At 38.4% G+C, this 23,350-nt stretch overlaps 1 protein-coding gene across 4 annotated transcripts in view; it reads right to left on the bottom strand.

Annotated features, from left to right (window-relative positions):
- Positions 1–23,350, bottom strand: part of plce1 (phospholipase C epsilon 1) — a 115,038-nt gene that overhangs the window by 72,954 nt on the left and 18,734 nt on the right. For all 4 annotated transcript variants that reach the window (XM_015375240.1, XM_015375241.1, XM_015375242.1 and 1 more), the window contains exons 2-5: positions 22,170–22,310; positions 20,571–21,176; positions 20,085–20,459; positions 19,288–19,491 (exon numbers count right to left, since the gene is read on the bottom strand). In XM_015375240.1, coding sequence (XP_015230726.1) covers positions 19,288–19,491; positions 20,085–20,459; positions 20,571–21,143 — 1,152 coding nt within the window. In that variant the 5' untranslated portion in view covers positions 21,144–21,176; positions 22,170–22,310. The remainder of the gene's footprint in view (positions 1–19,287; positions 19,492–20,084; positions 20,460–20,570; positions 21,177–22,169; positions 22,311–23,350) is intronic.

The raw sequence follows: 23,350 nt of genomic DNA, 5'->3' as shown, positions 1-23,350 counted from the left end.
CAGGAAACCAGTTCACTGCATATCAAGGAGCTGGGCCCACCTCCAGAGCACCGGCTCTCACCTTTAACAAGCTTAAGGTTTTATACAGTGTGTGAGTGTGTATTATACACAGTTATGGGCAGCAAAATATATCAGTCAGCAGCAAAAACTATGGAAAGATTCATTTTTTAATTAGGAACTTAAACAGATAAAGAGTAAGGTGGCGCTTGGACACACAACAACCTCAAGGATACAAACCTGAAAACACACAATTATAATTGCTTAATAGTCCTAAATAAGCTTTAAGCTTTTACAGAAAACAAAAAAAATAATAAATAAATATACCTATTGCTCCAAAATCACCATAACATACTGATCAACACGATAATACACAGTAAATTATTTAAAAAATATATTATATTATAAATATATAAAAATATTCAGTATAAAATTTGATAGCAATGCAGTTTCACTTTTTCTCTACATGATGTCGATTACCCACCAGTCTCTGAGAGGTCTTCTGGATCTTTACACTAATATAAGTTTAATTTACTCTGAAAAGTTGCAACTTGCTAAAGAGTAAATTACACACTTACACTAATTTGGAGGGGGGGCAAATGTTTTCTGAACAGAGTTACATTCAACTCTTTGTTTTTTACTGTGTAGTAATGTTATCTTCTTCAACTTCAATAAATATGGTGGTTTAGTTTTCCATCTATCATCATTTTTCAAACTATTTCATTCCTGTAAATGATGAAAAATTATAAGGGTACCAAGTGGCAACAGGTTCGGGATGAGAAGCACAGATTCAGAGAAAACTACCATCACTCTGGTGTCTTCTCCAGCATCTATTTACTGTAGAAAGGATAAAAAAACCATGTAAACAGTATCGGAGAAAATGTTACCCTAACTAACACTTTTAAAACCTCAACAACACTTAAAAACTTAAACTGCCCCAATAGTTACTGAACACTTTCAATTCATTACCTATAAAGTATACAGGTTGTGCAGTGATTTTTATGAACTACTTATTTATGCATAATATCAGAGTATATTATATGTGAAAAACATTTGAAACAAAATCACATAAGTCAGTTTATGAGACGACTTTTAATTTATATAAAGAAAAATCAACTATTTACAGAGTCGGGGTCTGAAACTGTCTTTAGCATCTTGTTTTGTCCATTAGCACAGCGGTCTACAGCGGTGCAGTGTATTAACAAGGGATTGGAAGTTCTTAACTCTGAGGTCAAATCAACAAAACAATTAAAGCGGGACGCTCAAATGACACAGAAAGTTACGTTTTGATATTATGCTACAATCACTTGTGGAAATAAAAACCTGTGAAAGTGACCATAACATTTAATTTCCCTTTATTTAAAAAATAACATGCTTCTGAGTAGAACAATATTTCGGTTGAATAAAGTCAACTGGTGCAAAGGCTTTGTACCAAACAGAAAAACTCTAAAGAGTAAAAGGCCAGGTGTGATACGGATCATTATTACAAGGAAAACCAACCAGGAATGGGAAATGACAGAGCTGCTTAGAAACCATTACCCCAATCACACAGAGGGACCCCTGATCTTTCCCACTTACAATTCTCATGACGTCATACCACAGCGAGCCACTACACTCTCCTACATAACATCATACAGCCGCAGATAAGCCTGATGAATGCTTTACTTTCAAAGGTTTGGCTCATAGATCAGTTCAGATTTCGCTTCGGTTTCAAGATTCGGCAACCCAAAGGCAAACATACAGTGTTGCATTCAAACATTTTATCACACACAAAAATCATAATTTGCACAGCGTGGTTTGTTTCTGGGGTTTTCTCACAAAGCAGCAGATAAGATCAACCATACTTTGACATTTCTACCCTTGAAAGCTTTCCCCATGTTCAAGTCGTGGTAAAGAACTTAAGTTTCTTCACCCAAAAAACTTCACAGCAACAAAAACTTACGTCATACCACATGAAAGTTTTTCCCAGATTACATGAAGAACTAGTAGTAAATAAGTTACTTACTGAATACACACAAGGGCAGAAAAACTGAAGAGTGAGGAAGAACAACCATCAAGCTCCAATCCCTCTAAAAGCGTGTGTGTACGCTTAGAGAAGTGAGACAAGGTTTGCGTGTAAGAGAGCGCAAGAGCCGGAGGAAGAGAGGGAGGGTAAGAGGTCTGTGCATGGCTCAAACTAGCAGAGAAAGAAAAAAATCAAAGTCAGGGAATAAAGATGGGGAAGAGAAAAAAAAAAGGAAAAAAAGTGGAAAGAAGACAGGGATTCAACAATGGCTCCAGAACACAGAAGGGACCCCCATATTAGGTTATGAGGCAACAAGCCCATCACCACCCAGCAACACAAGGGGAGATCTTATCAGAGGGAGAACTCTAAACACAAAAAGACGAAGGAGACGCTGTTCTACCAGGTTTCCATCGATCCTTCTCCAAGACCTGCTCGGATGTAAGCAGTGTCAGACACGGCTCAAACAAGAACACCGTGTCTGCATTGGCAGAGAACAGAAACTGAAAGCATTGCTTTAGTGAGGCACAGCTGAAGGTGATCTAGTTTATCAGAAAGAACAAGAAATTAGTTACAGATCCGTCTATGATGGTGCCTCTACTCAACAAGTAAGGCCAATACAAGGTTATAAAGAGCTCTGAAGGTGATGGAAGGTGTTACATTCTTCACACATAAAAAGAAAATAACAGAAGTTTGTGGTGCATGCTTTAGTATTCAACCCCTATATGCAAAACAGCTCAGGATTGGTCAGACTGGAAGGTTAATATAGATTTTCAAGTCTTGCAACAGATTTTCAATCGGATTCATCTGAACTGTTCCAATGCAGCTCTGGCTGCAAGTTTAGGGTCATCATCCTGCTGGGGGATGAACTTCTGCCACAGTCTCATGTCCTCTGACTCCTCCAACAACTTTGGCTTATTTTTTCTTCAAGGTCTGGCCTATATTTAACACTGCCAGTCTTTCCCATCATAGCAGAGAAAATATATCTCCACAGCAGTAGGCTACCAGGTTTCCCCACCAATAGCACTGAGCACATATACAGTAAGTGTCCTATATAGGCTCATCTGAACAAACCATACTCTTCCCGGAGTACGCAGTGACTCTTAAGGCTGATTTATACTTCGAAACTAGGTCATCTGCGAAGGTGTCGCAGTCAACGAGAGACATCTCCGCCCCCTCCGTGTCGCAGACAGGATGCCACCGATTTGCCAAATCTACATCCGCTCTACTCATGCGTATTTCCTGTGTGGTACCTTACCGATTTGTTTTGTTTGTATGAACGAAAACGACTTCTGAAGTTGGACCAGCTAGAAGAGCGAGGTGCGTGAGAACGCTGGAACCCTTTTTCCACCTGGATCCCCGCTCTTTTTTGCCCTCATGTCCCTCGGTTATTGGACAAACTTGCCCCCATTTCCTCACTGCATCGGCCGTATCTAGACCTACAGCTAGTTCCTGATTGTCCCTCTTGCGTTGTTGCCTGGAATAACAGAGCCAACCACGCTTTAATATTGAGCATAAATCAAAAATGTCTGCGTCATACCCGCGTCAAGCTCACTGCAACACATTGCGGGAGTATAACCAGTGCTTTACAAGGTTTGTGGCACCTGAAAATGAGCTCTTCATCTTCAGCTGTGGATCTCTTTGAGAGTTACTGCAGCCCTTTTGGCTGCTTCTTTGATTGGTGCTTTCTTTGTTTCTTTATCCATCCTATTACTTTAGAAATATGACAAATTCCTCTTTCAACCATAATCCATGAGCTGTCTGAGATGAGAAGTATTGATACTGAGATTGAAGACACAAAGGTTGGACTCTTCTGACAATTTCAAGGGGAATTATGGCAAAAGCCGCTAAAAACTGCATCTTTAGGTCAGTGCAGCAAAAAAGTTCACGAAAATACATTGAACTTTGTGGTTCTATTGTAATAAAAATTTGAAAACTTCAAGAGGTACGTATTAATACCTTTTCAAAGGGCCCTACAAGTCACTTTGTGCATACTAATTCATCAACAATGTTCTTACTAAAAGAACCTTCTGATAAAAGATGTCACTTACTTTTAGTAGCATCACTTAGCACAATTGCTAAAACCTTTTTTCAGTTGCCAGCTCTTTAAGGTGCAGCCTCTTGAAATAGGAAAGTCAGTCTGTTACAGTTTGTCAAGCAAACTTAGACTAAAAGTGTCCTATAAAAGGCAGCTCTACTGTTTTACAGCTATGTCTTTTGTTAATTAATTAGAATAAAAGTGGAGATGGATCCTCAGCCATCAGATTGACGGTTGACAAGTTATGGACTTCGCCAGAGCGTAGAATAAAAAAAGTAATCTGGCATAGATCCATCCTGGTAGATATGATTTAACAAAGCATCCATGTAAGGCTGATTTTGACATCAACCAGTTAGGTCGGGCATACGCTACAATTTTTTGCACGTTTCGAGATAATTATCCAGTGGTGGAAGAATTTTTTTGGATCGGGCCAAGTTTCAGCCTCATGGTGTGTCTTGTGTCATGTAGTATACAGGGGGTAATAAGGAGCAATTAACCTCTCAGGACAACCTCCCAATCAGGAATCGTAAGGTCAGGAAAAAAAATCAAACATGTTTGAAATTTATTCGGCCCTCGTAAGGTGTTTGTGGGCAAATCCTACAGTTGAAACAGAGTTACGACCGTCAATGAACCGATTTATCAGGACCTCATGCACCGAGGAAGTGCAATCAAGGGAGTTCTTCCTCTTCTGCTTCCAGATTGTTAAGTCCGACCAGCACCATCTCTCAGCACTGAGTCCAATGTGTGGTTTTTGGATGTGCAGCGTGAGCAAGTAGTTTGCATCAGAGCGTCAGGCCGCACAAAATAAGAACATGCATCATGAGCTGTGAGCTTTTAAAGCCTGTGATTTCATCGCACAGTTTGAGCTGTAGCTGCGTACAACGATTGAAAAAAATCATACAACGTATGCCCAGCCTAAGGTGTAACGGTATAATCAAATAGAAAGTCAAGATCTATAGGTGGGCATACACTGTACGTTTTTTTGCCCTTTTCAGGGCGATTATCCAGTCTTGCGACAATTTTTTGGATCAGGCCTAGTTTCAGCCTCATCGTGCATCTTGCGTAATGTAGTATACAGGGGATAAGCAGGGGCGATCAGCATCTCGCGACCAACTCCCAAACAGGAATTGTAAGGTCGAGAGAAAATCAAACATGTTTGAAATTCAGTGGGCCCTCGTAAGGTGTTTGTGGGCAAATCCTGCTGTTGAAACAGAGCTACGGGTGTCTAACACCCGATTTACCAGAAGCTCTAGCACTGCGCAAGTGCAAACAAGGGAGTTGTTCTTCAAGACTGACGTGTCTGACCAGCACCATCACTCTCTGTCAAGTCCGAATTGTGATTTTTGGACTCGCAGTGTGAGCAGTCAGATTGCTTCAGAGCATCGGGCAGTACAGTGTAAGACCATACATCCTGAGCTGTGAACTTTGAAACCCTGCAGTTTCGTCGTACAGTTTGAGCTGTAGCTGCATGCAACAATTGAAAATACCGTATGGTGTATACCTGGCTTAAGGTTTCCCAGCAGAACATCACCCACACCATGACTGTCAGTTCTCATTGTTATAAAGAAACCTATAATATGCTGTAATATCAAAGCAAACTTTGATATCAAATAAAACAGTCTTTGATATCAAATGACGGATCTTAATGACTTGGTCACACTTTTTTTCCCCTTTTTGTAGATCCTGATTGAATACAAAACTTTATGGAACATTTCCACATGGCTAACATAAAATTATGTAAATTTAAAGTAAGAGATATATTGTAGGTGTTTACTTTCAGAAATTGACCACTGCTCCCACACACACACACACACACACACACAACTTCTAGCCTACTAAATGGATAAAGCTTGTCTTAATGGCTCTGCCTGCTTAAGTGGTGAAATTAAGCGTTCTGATGCCCAGCTGACATCAAAGTCGTCACAGAACAAAGCAAGCAGCTGGCCAGTCCTCACTTTGCATGTCTTTGATCAATACTTTGCTAATTAGCCTGCCATGCTGAGCCTATTCGTTTCATGAATAATTGTAGATTTGTAACATTTGGTGTCTTGAAAGATCTAAGTCTCTAATCAATACTAATAAATGCATTATGTATGTATTCTAGTGTGGATCATTGAACTCTGATAAAGATAAAAGCTAGATCTCTGTCTCCCTTTTAACATCTAAATGTTCTGGGGTTGTTTTTTTTTTTTTTAAACAGCAGATATAGAAGCAAAGTTTTTCCAAATCTTTTAGAAAAACTGGATTGCAAGTTAATCAAGTGAATATTGCTGCCCTCTAGTGGCAGCTGTTAAAAGACTGACAAAAAAAAAAAAAAAAGTGGATCTCTCACACAGAAAAATACAGGTTTTCTATTACTTGTCTTATTTAGATTCAAGCCCAAAGATAATAATGACCCTGTTAATAATGATCAGAGGTGAAGCTTGATTTCAAATGCAAGCAGATTGTACAAGGGTTTAATGTTTCAGGCCGATTAACTTATTTAGGCAGATTTAAGAAGACAGATTACAGTTATTAAACATGGACAGCCACGAGAAATATATCCTCTTACGATCAGCTTATTGGAGTAATTCAATTTCATGTACATGAACTAAAAGTCACAAATCTGAGACATTTTGGTAATAAAAAGAGTATTAATATCGAATTGTTTTTCCAATCCAAAATGATTTAATTTGCACATACTAAAATATATATTTTATAGTTACTTATGGACCATATTCTTCATAAAACATCTTTATATCCATAATTCTTTTACTTATACATTTTATCCCTTTACACAGGTCTGCAAATTGTTTAATAAATAAACTAACTCACAAATATTAAACATTAAAAATATGTTACAGATTCGAGGTTGAATGTAGTTCAAAGATTTCAGTAAAGGTTGTTTATTCTGAAGAATTTCTATTGGAGGAGGAATTGATCCATGTTTCTATAGTAGAAGCAGGTGCTTACTATAACAAATTAGATTGTTTTTTTTCCACCCACCACTAGATGGCGTCAAAGATTAATTTATGTGTCAATGTTCCAATGTTCCAATGTTCCAGTTCCAAACTAGGGTCACAATTTTATTTATTTTCGATTCTTCATCTTTTATCTTTAAGTTTGAGACATTTTAACAGCAATACAAATGTTTTATCAAGTATTAAAATTTAATAGTAATTTCCATCAGAATGGAATTCCTAAAGTTAACCAGCTGATTTAAAACTTTAATGTTGAATAGAGCTTCTAACCTTCAGGTTTCTCGACTGCGAGGCTCCAGAATTGACGAGGCGTCCTGGATAGGAGTGGAAACGTCTTCAACAGCACCAAGCAAAAGTCTCCAATCAAGCTTGTTGTAGTTAGCTTTGAAGATATATTAAAACCAAATCTACTTGCACAGATTCTAAAAACTGTGATCTATGTTAACAATTGCTAGGTAAATAAAAGCATCCAATTAAAAGCATTAGTTTCCATCATCCTCCAGCTTAATTTTAGCCAAATCCCCTCCAGAGCTCTTAAGCTGTACTCTCAAATTATGAGACAAAAGATGCAGGGAGGAAATACCACAGCCTATTTTTATGTCATCTGCATAATTATCTGAGTGCAACCATAAAAGTCAGCACAGAATTATCCTCCAATTTGAGAAATTTTCATATATTTACATAAAACATTGCTGCTTTGCTTGTATGCAAATATCCCTTCAGTGAAACCTCTGTTTGTTCCAATAAATGCTTCAAGCGAAATGTTCAATATAATGGGATTACATCACTAGAATTAAATGAATTAAATATTTATGTGTAATGCAGACCGACTACAAATAAGCTATAAAGCATGAGGCTGAAAGGGTCAAGTAACATTTTACATTAAGAAAAAGTAGATTAACTGTTTTTCTCACAATTAGAATATGTTTTTTGGGAAACTACATCAAAAGGGAATGCTCAGAGCATTTTCTGTTGTGATCTGGTCTCAAAATCAAATAAACAAAAAGAAAAATGTTTTCACAGCTTCCAGCTCTCAGCTCAGACAAACTGTTCGATGTCAATGAGTGCAATTTTCCACAGAGTCACAGAGATGCGGCTTGAGCTAACAACTAACACGCACTCCATTTAACCCACCGAACACACCCACACTCGCAGGTTTGACACCCCTCTCTGTGATTCCGCAAAAACAAACGGATGAAATGTGTTTCAACAAAAAACAAGCGCAGCACAGATAAATCTACTGCAGTGGAGACAAACTAAACACAGCAGACGATAGAATGAACTTGTTTTCAGTGCAGAGAGGTCACATTGTTAAAGATGCTGTCACTTTCAAAAAATAAAAAAACAGTACTCCCGTCAAAGGTATGCTAGATATTTACCATCCTACACATTTCCTCTTCAGGCAATTATCCAAATGCACACTCAAACACACACAAGTATGTGCACTATAATCTCTGGCTAAGCCGTAACACCCAGCTGGGCATGAAAGTGGCCTGCTCAACACATTCCTTTGTGGAGGCACAACACACACAGTGAGGCACAACAGTTTCAGAATAAGGGTTAAATGGGTCTGACATATAAGAAGGGTCAGAACGTGTGTGTTCTTGTGGAAGAAGAATTAAAGCAACTTCAATTAAAACATGGGTTCTCCTACAGAAAAATTTATGAGTTTTCTGCGACCTAAAGTCTGGCATTGGCTGCGATTTTTTCAATCATTGCACACAGCTACAGCTCACACTGTACGATGAAACTGCAGGGTTTCGTCGTACAGTGCGAGTTCGCAGCTCACGATGCATGTCCAGAACGACGCTCTGATGCGATCTACCTGCTCACACTGTACGTCTAAAAATCATGTTGGACTCAGCTCCGCAGTGAGATGGCGCTACTCGGACTCGTCTATCCGGAAGCCAAACCAGTGGAAGAGGAATATGAACCTAACTAGAGTGAAACGTGCTGCCTTTGCAATTTGCGCAATTTTGTGTGCTGAAAGCCCTAAAAAGAAAAACTGATAATGTATTTAGACAAAGACATGGCTGAGCAAACGTGGCTACTGCGGTCTGTCAATTTTACAGAAAGAACTTTATTTCACTTGCCTCCCCACCATGTTTCTTAAGACTTAGACGGATTTATTTTGTCATTTTGTATACACAAGTGTAGACAAAAATAAATTTTGTTTAGAACAGCTCTCTAGACAATTTCATTTTTTAAAGGCCAGCCTTGATAAGGTAAGCAGAAGTTGTTGTTGAGCTGCTACTACTGCCTCCAGGTCATGAAGCACTCGTTTTTCCTGGCTCAGGGGAGGAAGAGGATGATGATGGCGATGCTGTGAGGGTGGTAACCCCCTGGGTTGAAGAGGCTGACGTGGTTGTAGCAGCAGTGGTGCCATTGGCAGTTTTTAGCAGGGACAGACAATGCTGGAGGAGGTGTGGAAGCCGGAGGGGGCCGGGAGGACCTGGTTGGGGATGTTTCAACATTTGGCAGGGAAGCATCTAGGGTGCTCTCCTCATTTTCACCCGCAGAGGGCTGTGCTTCTCTAGATGCTGAAGATTGCCTGGGAACAGTCTCATAAGAGTTTCCATTCACACAGAGCTCTTTGTTTTCTATCGGCACGGTAAAGCATCAGCCCCCTCAGGCCAACAGCACCGTCTGGTACTGCTGGACGCAGCCAAGACCACGTCAGAATGATGGCGCAGTTCTGTGTTTTCATCTGAGAGGAAGAAGTATCCTTGTTTGCGCATTCCCACTGAGCGATTTGCCAATGATGGTCAGGAAAAAAATCGAACATTCTTGATTTTATCCCGACCTCACGACTCCTGATTGGGAGGTGGTTGTGAGAGGCTGATCGCCCGTCGTTACCGGCTGTGCACAATCAGGCTGAAAGGCGGCCCGACCGAAAAATTCTTGCACGACTGGAAAGACGGCCCTAATAGGGCAAAAAATCGTACAGTGTAAGCCCCGCTTTAAACTGAAAAAATAGAAAATATATACATAAAGGCCTAAGCAGAATGTGTATGGATTTTGGGGGATAACTACTGTATTTTACGGACTATATAGCCAACCTCACTTTAAGCCACACCCACTAAGTTTTTTTTTAAATTGGAAAAGTACATATATTAGTCGCACCGGGCTATAAGCCGCTGATACCTACATAACTGTCCCATACCAAAACCTGTAGGGGGAGCTCTACATATAACCCTTAGAGTAGGGAAGAATGCTAGCTCCCATTAGCTTGTTGGCTAGTGACAGTGAGAGCTTCTAATGAAAGATAGGGCTTTCTTAGCTCTTTATTTCAGCTCTGTAGGAGTTGAGCCCAGTCTCTTCATTGGTTCAACAGCTTTAATCTGGTATGTAAACATCAAAATGTATGAATAAGGAACATTTGTTCGCCGTTGTGCCTGCTACTAGCATGTGCTTGTGCTAAATGAAAATTAGCCTTCTTCTTTGATTCCAAACTTTGACTTCTGCCCCCTGGTGGTTAGGAAAAAGCCAAAGAAAAGCAGCAACTTCGTATAAGCCGCAAAGTTCAAAACATGGGGGAAAAGTAGTGGCTTATAGTCTGGAAAGCACATTACATCTGTTTTTTTAGGTTAAAGTCTGTTCATCAGAGCACTACCTGGTTTCTTTACCAGCCTGACTTGCTGTTGTAAATACAAATCTGAGCTATGTTCACTATGTGTTCAAGTCAGGTGATTTATGTAAATTGTGAGAAAATGTTCAAAGGCATATATGTCTAATTATATTCCATTAGGACATGAGGAAATTTACAGAAAGGGTTTTGCAACAATGTCTCCTGCTGCATATCCACTTTGAAAAAATGTTGCACTCATTGTCAAACTTGTTTAACAACTTTTTTTTTTTATCTGACACAATGAAATCCTGCATTGTATCAACTTTTTGTCAGTACAACTGATAATACATAAGGCTCTTGTAAAACACAACATAAGCATTGTTTATTTAATTTATTAAAAATAAGATAGCCAACAACTACATTAAATGTAACTGTAACTCAAGCTTCATTAATATTTGCATCAGCAGGTCCAGCTCTATACAGATCTTTGGCCCATTATATATGGAGGTGTGTCAAACTTGATTGAAGCTTGTCTTCTTTGTGTCACTTTATAGAAATATACCCTTAGAGTTAAAATGGGCAAAGAGAAAACTGTCCTTCAACCCAAGACAGACAATTAAGTCTAGTTTACTGTAGTTTACTAAGTATGAACCTGACAAACCTATCAATAAACCCAGTTTTATTCTTATGTCTAGCAACACAATATTATTTTAAAGCCAAATAAGCCTTTTACTTTATAAAAGGCTTATTTGGCAACATTATATGCAAATCAAACAGCAATTTTGAACACAATATAAGTATATTTACATAGGCACAACCTGAGCTCTATAACAGTTTGTATAGAATAGTTAGGTAATCTGTTTATGAAATGACTAGAAAGGGAAATATTACATTTAAAAATGGGCATTTGTTATAAAGGACTGTACTTTTTGCATTTAGTTAGATGAGAATTAGCATTTCATAACTTAATTTTTAAAAAGTCCAGATCTGACAGAAGAGACAACCTCTCTTATTGTCTTTTTTAAAAGGCAATCTCTAACCCTAAGCTTTAAACCAAAGTTATAACACAAAACAAAAATCTCAAAATTAATTAATAAAAATTAACATATAGGTAATTGTTAGTATTTGTAGGACACTTTACATTAAAGGTTTGATTATTAAGACAAACAAAACTTTTAGTTTCCCCAATATCAACACTGAGTCAGTAAATAATGTTAATTTCTGTGCTAAGTAGCCTCTAAAATGCCATAGATAACAGCTTAAAACAAACAAGAATTTGTATAAATGAACATTGTAAAACTTGTAAAGAATGTTAACAGCTTTTGAACTGGATAAAGAAAATATAGAACTCCTTGAAATAGCAGACAATCATAAACAAACACACAGAAACAGAGCTGCCTTTTTGAACTCCAAAAACAAATTTCAGCAACCGAGCTTAAAGCTTTAAAAACCACATCTCCTTGTTAGCTCTGAAATTCCCAAAGGAGGGAAGATGTTCTACAAATAGAGCGCATCTCCAGCAGCTTCTATATTTTCCATTGTAAATAATCTTAGACCTTTGCTGGACAAATTCTCACAGTAAAGCCACTTATGACATGATAGCCTAAAGAGAAACAGGAAAGCAAAGTTCATCCCTAGATGGAAAAATGGATCATTGATTCTAAAAATGACTTCTCAGTTAGAAAGAAAATAGATTTACTTTTTTTAAATTTTCTTTTTACAAAAAATATTCACTAAATAAAACCCTCTACAGCCAAACTTAAGCAAGGATAAAGTTATAGAACTTTCAAAAAGAGCTGAGTTTAAAGCAACATTTCATCTCCGACCTACCATCTAAAAGTGGGAAGGGTATTTAACAACGGAAAACCTAAACCAGCAGACAGTTTTTTAACATTTCTCCATTAAATCAGTGTAGGGTGATGAAAAACTTCTCTATTCTGTGTTAAACGTTTCCTGCACATATTTCACAGTTCAAACCCGAACCTTCGATTTCTGAAACTCTTGTTATTTAAGTAACAAGATCCTAAAATAAGTAGACCTGCAAACCTTCAAGTCATTGTCTAGTTTTTTACTTATTTGTTGGTCTTATTCTCTATTATAAATACTGGTTGTTGTCACTGTAAACTGCATCATGGTTCAACAAGCAGTGGTTATATATCCAAGTAAACAATGAAGCTTTTCACTGTTTATTCCGATGAAGTTGAGGGAAAAAGAGCAAACAGTAAACTAGTAATTATTCAACAAAGCTTTTGTTAAAAGCAAATTAGGTACACTGGAAAAATATAAAACGATGCTGTTAAAGGACAAATGATATGATAAAAAGCTTTTAGGGGAGTTATTAAACCATAACTGCTAAAGAGCCCGAAAAGATTAGGCAGTATGGGCAAAGTATTATTTCATCTGCTCTCCAGTTAAAAGGAAAGTATTTAGCCAACAAGCCTAAAAGCAATTTGCAATCCAGGGAAATAATTATGGGACATTTGTACCATTTTTGTAAGTGTGGAGATAATACAATGGGTTATATGATGGATCTGAGCCACAGTGACAAAGCAGCACAAAGGGAAACATATATTTAGGCTGATGTGGAATATTATCAGGCCTCGTTAATAACTTAAAACATGACTGCTCGTTTTTTCTTTTGGTTTCCTCTCTTTAGACGCTCCTGCCACCCTCCCCCAACACATCCCACTCCAATGTTCTTTTTTTTTTCACTTTTTCCTCTTTTAAAATCTCATTTTCCTCCCTCTTTCTCTGCTAGCGTGTTCCCCTTCCCATATTTCCTGTCTGTGAACTGACACCCTGCTCCATATGATCCCAGACTTCTTACACACCAGGATGTGCATCAAACACCATAAATACTATAGATGTTCCAAAAAAAATGGGAGAATCTTAGCTTTCTTAGCTGTCTTTCAGATTAGGATTTGATGATGTGCTGACTCTGGTTGTTATGGCTCCATCTGTTACCAATAGTCAAAATAAGGAACAGAGTGAAAGCATCGTTTTATTTTTTCTAACTGCTTCCAGCAGTGCTTCTTTTAATTGTCTGTCCCATTTTCTTCATGAGTTTTTGCACAATCTTGTTAAATATTCTTCCAGATCAGTCTCAGTTTGAGGTTCAGCTGAAGCTCAGAGGCATTTCTCAGGTGACCCCTCGCAAAAGCAGCTTTGACTTTGTTTGGACAAAAAGGGAAAATGGAAACTTCACCATTTTCAATAGCCTCATTATTAGAGCATCGCTCCATGAACTTCACTCAGCCTGCGTTTCAATGACCGCAGTGGGTTCATAAAAACGATGTGGCGAAGTCAGAAAACCGCAGCGCGGTATGCACGAGTGTTAACCCAGTGTTTTTATGGTTTGAGCGAGTGAGCCCCCCCCCTCCACAGAGCAGGAGCTTCACACAGTGCTGTGCTGTTTTCTAGCAATGCAAGACTCAAACTTATATAATCGCTTGCAAGCTTGCAGAAAGCTTTAAATTATTCTTGATTTTATCTAATATGGTAACACAACATGACAGATGAAGTGGATGGATACCCAGTCTTTACAATTTTTGCACATCTAGAGAAACTTGAACCATTATTATTTAATAAATGGTTAGAGCTAAGGTTAGGGCTAAAGCAATTAATTGGATTAATTGTAATAAATCGATTATTGAAATAATTGCCAACTAATTATGTAACCAATTATTAATAGCTGGAGTATAGAAACTCTACAATATGCTTTTAGCTGATAGAAAACCCCAGTTAGAGCAGTAATTAATAATAATTATACGGTAATTGAAATTTATTGATCTCACATTGGAGAAACTTTCCACCGCATTTAACCCAACCCATTGGGAGCAGTGGGCTGCCATCGTGCGGCGCCCAGGGAGCAGTGTGGCTTTAAAGATTTTACTCAGGGAGCCAGAGTGGCAGTCTGTGGACCTCAGGATTCCAAGCTCTATGCCATAACCACTAGGTCGCCACTCCCTTAATTATACCAAAATTGTAAAAAAAAAAAAAAAAAACAAAAAAAAAAACATATACATTAAGATGGAAAATGTTTAGTAAAAAAAATCTTCTTAAAGAAACCTTTGGCTATGTGATTATCATAGCCTGGGTGCCATTCCGAACTTAGTCCCGCCCACAACGTTTGAGGTCAGGAAGTTTGGTCTGGCATTGCTCAGTAGTAGTGCGAGTATGCTCGCACAATATCTGGCGGGCCAATCAAATTGTCAGGGCGGGCTTTATACGATGATGGACAGATGACAACAGTATCAACCACGTGACCAAAGCGCACATGGGTGACAACAACAATGGCTGGCTGCCGCTGGAGAGTTGAGGTGTGTAGATTCTGCTATTAGGTCTGTTCTAGAAGATATCGACAGCAAATTAATTTTAAAAGAGGAACAGAGAAACGCGATCAAGGCTCATCTTTTTATTCTAGGCGTGCAACTGCACGCTTTGATTTTTGTTGACAACAACTGTGCCTGGCTTAACATACGTCACGCACTCCGTTGCTCTTATTGGTTGTAGGTCTATCCAATTGAGTGCAGAGGCATTTTTTTTCCTGGTTTGTTCGAAACACGCCCCATAATCACAGCTCTATGGAGCAGTATCAGACTCATATTCTGACTTGAATTGAGTAGGACTACGTCAGGCTATGATTATCAAGCAATTAATTGAAAAAATAATCAACAGATTAATGTATTTGCAAAATAATCATTAGTTGCAGCCCAAGCTGAGATATACTGAATGGAGGACATATGTAAGGTTATCTTAGTTCCTTAAAACAAATTTCTCATTTTGATTAAGCTTTGAACTGTAACAAGGCCATAGTAATATCTGAATATACTTTCATCTAAAATATTTCCATCTCTGGTTGTATGTTTAGAGTCACTGACCCGCTGAAGGTTAATCTTAATGCCAATTTATAAACTCTAACAGAAGTTGTGCCGCATATTTAACTCCACTAATTTTCCAATTAACTTGGCGCAGCTCTCCTGTCACTGCCGAGGAAAACATTTCCAACAGTGAATGGTTAATTCAGAATAAACTCCATGGGATTTTCAGCAAACATGCTGTGCTGCATGTTGTTCAAAAATATTCCATTTTATCATTACAGGGTTTCCCCCCACTGTATTATAAGCCTGGTTGGCTGCCAGGCTTTAGTTGCCCCTCTGCCAGACTATGCATTGTTTGTTTATATATTCTAAATCCAGTGTAATAAACTAGTAACAGTGACACAAATAGTAACACCCTATGGTCCATACTGTACTTGGCAAAGGCAAAGGTCAGTGGGGTTTTTTCCCATAACGTGAACCAAAATAACCACTGCCTGTTCCCTACCTTCTGACAACAAACTTCTTCAAAAAATGCTACGTGTCACATAGAAAGGTTCAGACACTTATTCCGAAGTTGGAGGAGCAGTAGAGGAGACCTGGAAGTAATTTGTTTACCTGTTGACCAATGAGAGTGCACAGCATTGAGCAGAACTCATTAATATTAGCTGAGATGCTGCTTGAATATAGAGATATTTAACCCAAACTGTTAAGATGGCCCTAAATCAACAAGACTGAGCATGGTAAATATGTTTTGCATTATAATAAAACTGTAACAATATATGCAGGGCAATTTAATCTTGGTTTAAACTTTTATGCTGCCATAATATTCAACATTAGATATGCTTTGTTTATAGCTGTAGCTTTTTTTGTTTCCTGGTATATTTGGTCGGATTTGGTTCAACCACTGTTAGCCAAAGATCTTCAGTCTTCAGAGCTCACCGTGAAACAGAGCCAAGATGTGCTAAAAGTACATATTGGATCTCTGCAACGTAGGGAGACCCAATATGTACGTTAACATTTGAGGTGTAGAAACATTTCAGATACAAAAGCAAGTAAGAAAAGGTATATTTATTACCATCTGTAAGATGCAACATCTATGTGGATACGGTTCATCGTTTGCACTTTGTGTTAACAATACCTGCATTACTCTGCTTATGTTTAGATGCACCGGATCATTATTAATAATATGCAATTTAAATGCAAAAAAATATTTATTTTCATACTTCTTCCTTATGTAGAACAGTACTTTATAAGTATGCTTGTTTTAAGACTCTATAGGTGCTAATGTATTCTTAAAAATACATAATCAAATACTCATATTTTACCCATTTCGGTGTAATTTCAATATTTTTCTGACAAAAATATTGTTGGCAGTGGGTGGGCTACCCTGGAGACCCCCACTTATTCAGTTTTCTGGGGAAAACCCTGCATCACTTGCAAATAACACCTTCTACCACATATTTGTTGTGTCTTTATGAACTGCTGCCTATTTGAATTGGACTTTCCAAAGGCTTCCTTCAGCAAAGGGTTTCTTTAAGGCAATCTTCCAAATGGGATGTATGGATGTCCCAGGGCTACTCTCTGATATTTCTCTGATTATTGCCCCTCCTGCCTGGCCTGTCCGTTTAGGACCATTTCTTTAAAAGTTTCCAATTAACAGGCCAGCCATGCTTTCAACTTCTATACAACTATATCCCTGATTACCTGCTGCACTCTTTGTTCATTGTTATGCTGTTTTTTTTTTCTTTCTGTAGCCCTTCAAAGGTGGACTTACTTAACGTTACTTGCATGCTCATGGGACTACTTCTCTTTTCCACTTCCAAATACCTGTGTTGCCCTTATTATAAATGAAAAAAATGTTCACTTTACTCAATTATTAGATAATATTAGCCTTTTCCTCTTTAATTAGTTTGCATTTAAAAAAAGCCAAAGTGTGATTATAGTCCAAGTACAGTTCTAAAACAATTGAATTTATAGTGTGTTTAAAAGCTTTAAGTTTCATTGCACTCTGACTTTTAAAGGAAAAGGAGGAGAAAGATAACGTAAAACAAAAACAGGGGAGCATCCTGCGTGATGCTGCTGAACGTCAGCCCACGCATCATGTTTCAAAGTTGAGAACCGAACAGCATGGCTTATCACTTATCGTGTTCTGTTGAAATCTAGGGGAATAAAGCTGTAAAGAGTCCAATTGGTTGTTGAAAAAGTGAAACGGGTCCTGTGAGAGATTCACATGTTTACCAAACACTTTCTGCAAAGTCTCTGTTCCTCCATCTTCCATCTCTGTACAATGTCTGTAGCTGTAAATGTAACACAGATGCCAACTGAGCTCAGTCCATTTACACAGACACACAGCAGAAAGAGAGCTCAGTCATTCAACCCTTCAGTAATACGGGTAGCAGAACTAACAGAATAAATCATTTTCCACAGCAGGGGCCTCACTTGAACAAAGAGCCTGTGTGTTTTGGTGCGTGTGTGTGTGTGTGTGTACATGGTCTATTAACATATTCCTTGTACAAATTTATTCATCTATGCATTACAGGCAAAACATTTAAACAAAAACAGAGGCTACCAATTGCCGGGAAACATTATTCTCCCTTAATTCCAGAGTTTTTTCCAGATTTCTTTGCATTATGAAAGAGAAGAAAAGAGTTGTGCAATGAGTCCTTATGAGGAAAAGGATTCCAGATTCATACGATGCCTTAGAACTTAAAACATGGATGAAAGCATAAATTCTACTTTCTTGTTTCTCTTCCAAGACTTTATCAGACACCAGTATAACTCAAAACACTCAATTATGGAAAACAACTTCAACCTTTAAAAAAAATCACAACAGTACATTTTCATCAAGGTATCTCTGTAGGCCAGGGGTCTGCAACCTTACAACCAAAAGTGGCATCTTTTTTAAATCAGTCCAGCCAATAAAACCTGTTTAGAGCCAGAAACATTACATTACCTTTAAAAAAAAAAAAAAGACTTACACTTAACCAGTTATCCACCAGTTTGCTGGTAGTTTTGCAAAAATGTGTTAAAAAAAAACAGACTTTTTCTTCCAAATAAAGTATTTCTGTCTTTTTTTTATTCAATGTGATTAGCCTGTAAGGAAAATGCTAAAATATGCATTTGTTAGTATATCTGTTGTTAAAATATTTAGCTGGCTCTTCATCATTTTTAGCCACAGTCATGAAGAGCTATTGTGGAGTGTCTAAAGAGCCACATGCAGCTCCGCTGCCATAGCTTGCAAGACCCCTGCTTTGGAGGACGTAAGGCTACGTTCACAATGCAGCCTGAAGTGGCCCGAATCCAACCTTTTTTGCTCCTATGCAACCTGAATCTGATCTTTTCATGACAGTCTGGACAAGACAGATCACATTTGTTCAAATGTGACCCAGGCTACTTGGCTATGTGGTTCTGAAACCGATACGTATCTGATCTTTTTAAATGGGACCTGTGTGTGAACAGGTCGCATTCATCGGACCTGAAGGCCATTAATACTCAACAAAGGTCACTATTCTGCATCTTGCTACGGGAAAGATCGCTAGATGCAACCGAGCACCAGCATCCATGTTTACTTCCGTAAACACAGAGCACCCTCGCCTGTAATTTCATGGCGTCCTCTACTGCGCATGCAGGACATTTAAGTTGTCTGTATGCAGTTCACACAGGAGATCACATTAAAAGGCGCATATATTTGAAAATGTATGCGACACAAAAAGAATCAGATTTCACATAAGATTTGAATTGAGCACTGTGGTGTGAACGTAGACTTAGATGATAAAAAGAAGTCCTTCTTTTTTGAGCCCAAACCCTTCAAATCTAGATAGCTTACAATCTAAAAAAAAAATTATACAAATGATCTATTAAATGACTGTATATTAGAGTCTTCATGCATCTGCAGCTCTTACCAGGTGTGGGCTCACTCTAATGGAGTAAAGCATTTCTCTGCAGCCTCTGAAATGATCTCCACACACCAACGTTGGCCACACATCTTCTTTGGCAGGATGCCACAGTCTGTATTTAACCACGATCTCCCAGGCCTCCTCTGAAATGCAACCCGAGGGCAATGTCCTGACAATTGCTCTGGTTCCTGCACACACTGACTTTGTCACCTAATGGAAAGAAATATAGAGGCTTTAAAGAATGTTTTAAATTATAAAATCCACTGAAGAGAACCTAAATCTAAACACTGACATGCCTTCAACCTCATTGATACATTAATACCACTATTATGAATGCATATTTGAAATCAATGTAGAAAAGCAACAAGAAGTAGCTAAAATAAACTTCACTTATATCATATTTGGATGTTTTGTTTCTGAAAAGTGTGGTGCGAATTTATAATACTTTTCTTTATTGCAAGATAAGATGTCTAAGGCATGGGGTAAAGGATAATAGCCATAAATCTGCTTTAAAAGTTTATCTAAGTTGTTTCTCTGATCTGTTCTTTTACTTTTTGTTCACTGATGTTGTCAAACAAAGAGAGAAGTTTGTTTTATGCATTAAAGAAATGAGACCTTTCAGCTGGGTTCCTTCCATAGATAACAGAGTAAAGAATGTGCATATGTATGTCTGTTAATTGAAAAAATTCAAAGCCTCAAAATGCACTACCTGTTGCAGGTCTATGATAAAATAAAGGGCTATGAATACTTTTCAAGACACTATACATACTTGTTGAAAAATAAACATTAATGGCTGCAAATACCTTCTTATTATTCTTGAAGAACCGCCTCACCAGCACAGTGGACCGTCCTTTACGCTCACTGACAAACCCTGCACTATCCAACAGGTCTCCGTCTTCCTCCTCGCTACTGTTGCTCCCCCAGTTGGAGATTGCAGCTCCTCCTGAGGATTCCCCCAATGCTGCTGGGATCGTTTCCAGAGAAGCCCTTCGAGCGAATACCCTTTCCAATGGGGTTTTTTGCAACTTTGGCTTTCTGTTTAGCCTCTCTAAACTTGAATATCCATCCTTAAGGCAATACAGAGGGATGTGCCCATTTTTGTTGCGCTGCCAACCGCAGCGTTCAGGAGAACAGCAGGGAGAGGAGGCCAAAGAGCTCGGCTCACTGGAGGGACTGCCCTAAGAGGAAAGGATTAAAAAATAATAATAATTCCAACACTAATGTGATGTTTTTAAATGCTAAATGAGAGCTTTAACAAATGAGTTATAAATGAGGACTGTTTGGGCTACCTTACGAAAAGCCAGCATGGACACAGGCAGACTACCACGGCGGAGATGACATCGTTGAACTGGAGTGGAGCTGGAGCTGGGCCTCGGAGCGGACTTAACACTGTGGCATAAGTAAGAATCCAGACTTTTCTGAAAGTAAGACAAGCCACAGGAACATGGACTGTTGCTAGGTGTGTTTCCATCTTCCTTCATAATATTTCCTTGGGTTTCCAGCAACACAGACCCCTCTGAGTCCTTCCTAAATATCACAGCTTTTTTTTCAATACGTTCAACAGAAAGTTCGGCATAAAGCATTTCTGTGGCACCAGAGACCTCCGAGCTGTGCTCAAAGTCTTTATAACTTTCATCCAAAAAATTCCCCTTGACACTGTCACGTGACCGCTTCCTGCAGTGGGGGGGTGAAGGACAGCTCCGCTGCTTTGGAAGCCACAGCTGTTCAGAGCTCCGCCCTGCTTCCGACAGATTAGCAGCGTGTTTATCTTCTCTTCTGGGTCTGCTCCCATTGGATAGGGGGTAAATATGGTGAAATGGTGCTGCAGATGCTGGTTTACTTTGGTTTTCATCAGAGGCCATCTCCCAGTAGACTTCAGTTTGGTGTTGATCCCCCTGTATGTTTGAAACAAAAGTAAAGCATTATGATATTGAAACTAGGGTATCAATCAAATAGCAGATATTTAAACAAAGAACTAAAAGTATTCTTATATACAAATGCATCATCATTTGTTCAGATTTTAACTGGTAGCCCTGAATTTTAAAATATTTTTTATAGCAGAAAAAGGCAGTAAGCGTAAAACTCTTTCTTTCCCCAAATAAATCAATATTGCAATATGATACGAGTCATGATACTTAATATCACTAAATATTGTTATGGAGTTATTTTTCTGCCAAAACGTTGTAAACAAAAATGCATGTTGCGCACACACATAAAGCATGTTTCACACAAACAAATCTTATCACTCACAAATTAAACATGTTGCATTCAAATAAATTTTATTGGTCACAAATAAAACTTGTGTTACAAACTCTGATCTAATGTCACACACAAATAAAACTTTTTTTCAAACTGTCCTTAAATGTAGCACACACACAAAAATTAGTTTTACAAACCGGACTCTAACATTACACTGAAAATATAGTTTGTAAATTGTCGCCGAGTACAAAACGATCGCTGCTCGCATACAAAACAGCCTCTCCTCGTGTACTAGACAATTCTTCATGGTTTTTTTTCCCCTACTGTTCATTGCGGCTGGAAGTAGATGTTAGTGTTTTTCAGGTATGTGGAACAAAACACCAAAGCTTGGAATTTTCTATCAATGATGTAATTGATTTTCAATAATAAAAAAAAGGTTGTATCCATTTTTGTCCAACAGAGAAAAGTTCCTTCTATCTTACACAATATTTAATGATTTATTCATTGAAAAAAAAAATAAAGAATTTAGTTAAAACAGCCAATGGGCTGCTTTAACCTCAGCTACCAGTGACCTTTGTGGGGGCCTGAGACAGCGTGTCTATAAACTGTGTGTGCTGTTCGTGTGTTGTGGAAACAGAAGCTTGTGCAGCTGCACAAATAGGCTGATAAAAAAAAATTTAAAAACCCACTAAAGTGACCCTGGAGGATGGAGGAATTTCCTTGACGGTTCTGGTCGCAGTCACAGCTTCAGGACCATGTGTGTCCCGACGTGCATTAACCCTGGCTCAATCAGGACGCAAATCTGATGCATTGTTATCCTGCAGCAGGTCCTGAAGAGAAAGCAGAGTAAAGATATTTAGTTAAATGTATGGGTCTTTAAGTAAAACAAAACATAGCTTTGTTCTGCCTCTTATTTATCATCCCATCACCTCATATCACTCCTGCCCCAGCTAAAGAAAAGCCAGCTACTTTACCCACCACATCACTAAGGGAGTAGTTTGTTTGCATGTATGTTGCATCTCAGAGCACCTTTCTATACATGGTTCAGTCACCTCTTTAGTCATGCCACTCTTCAAACAATGCCAGATTTCTTAAATGTAGCGATTAAAAGCAGTCAAAGAAAGAGCCACATGAGTCAATATTAACTCCAGAGAGCCAGAAGGAGGAAAAATGCCTCTTTTTTTTTCTTGAAACTGACCACCCCTCTTAGTTTTTGGCATCACATCGAAAGTTATATTGGAAAAGTTTGCATGAAAACATTATTTTCACCTCATCTGTTGTATAATTGAAGTGACCCAGAAGTAAGTGTCAAAGTCATAGAATGAAACACATCCTTAAGATGCAACATTTACCCAAAGCTTGCATGAACACTAATCGTGTGGTTTTGGTGCCGCTACGGAGGCCAACAATGATTTTGTGGGGAGAAAATAAAAAAAAACACTGAACGCTTATAATAACGGTGACCACAGTTCACAGCTCCCTGCCAAAATGTGTGGGCTACAGCTGAAATGGGGGGGGGGGTTCTCCAAACATGAGGTGTGTGTTTAGAGGACAGAAAGGAGGACACACACACACACAGAAAGGAGTGCATGTCTGGAGACTCTTTTCAAGGCTCAGTGTTACATTCATACAGCAGCCCATCTGCCAAAAGGCTGATACAGACAAGTGATCCATTCAACAAAAAAAAAAAAAAACAGCTTTGACATCTAACCTTCAAAACAAATCTCTACTTTCCAGTTTAATGGAGGCTTTTCTTTGAAACGCAGCTCATAAAAAGATAAGATTTAGCCATATGATAGCAGGTCTTATCTATTCAATAGGTAAACAATAAACCTGATATACCGTACCATGAATCAAGTTTAGTCAATTA

This window comes from Cyprinodon variegatus, unplaced genomic scaffold (genome assembly GCF_000732505.1).
Source record: "Cyprinodon variegatus isolate N-32 unplaced genomic scaffold, C_variegatus-1.0 Scaffold115, whole genome shotgun sequence".
NCBI classification, from domain to species: Eukaryota; Metazoa; Chordata; class Actinopteri; order Cyprinodontiformes; family Cyprinodontidae; genus Cyprinodon; species Cyprinodon variegatus.
This window is presented reverse-complemented; position numbering and strand designations above follow the sequence as displayed.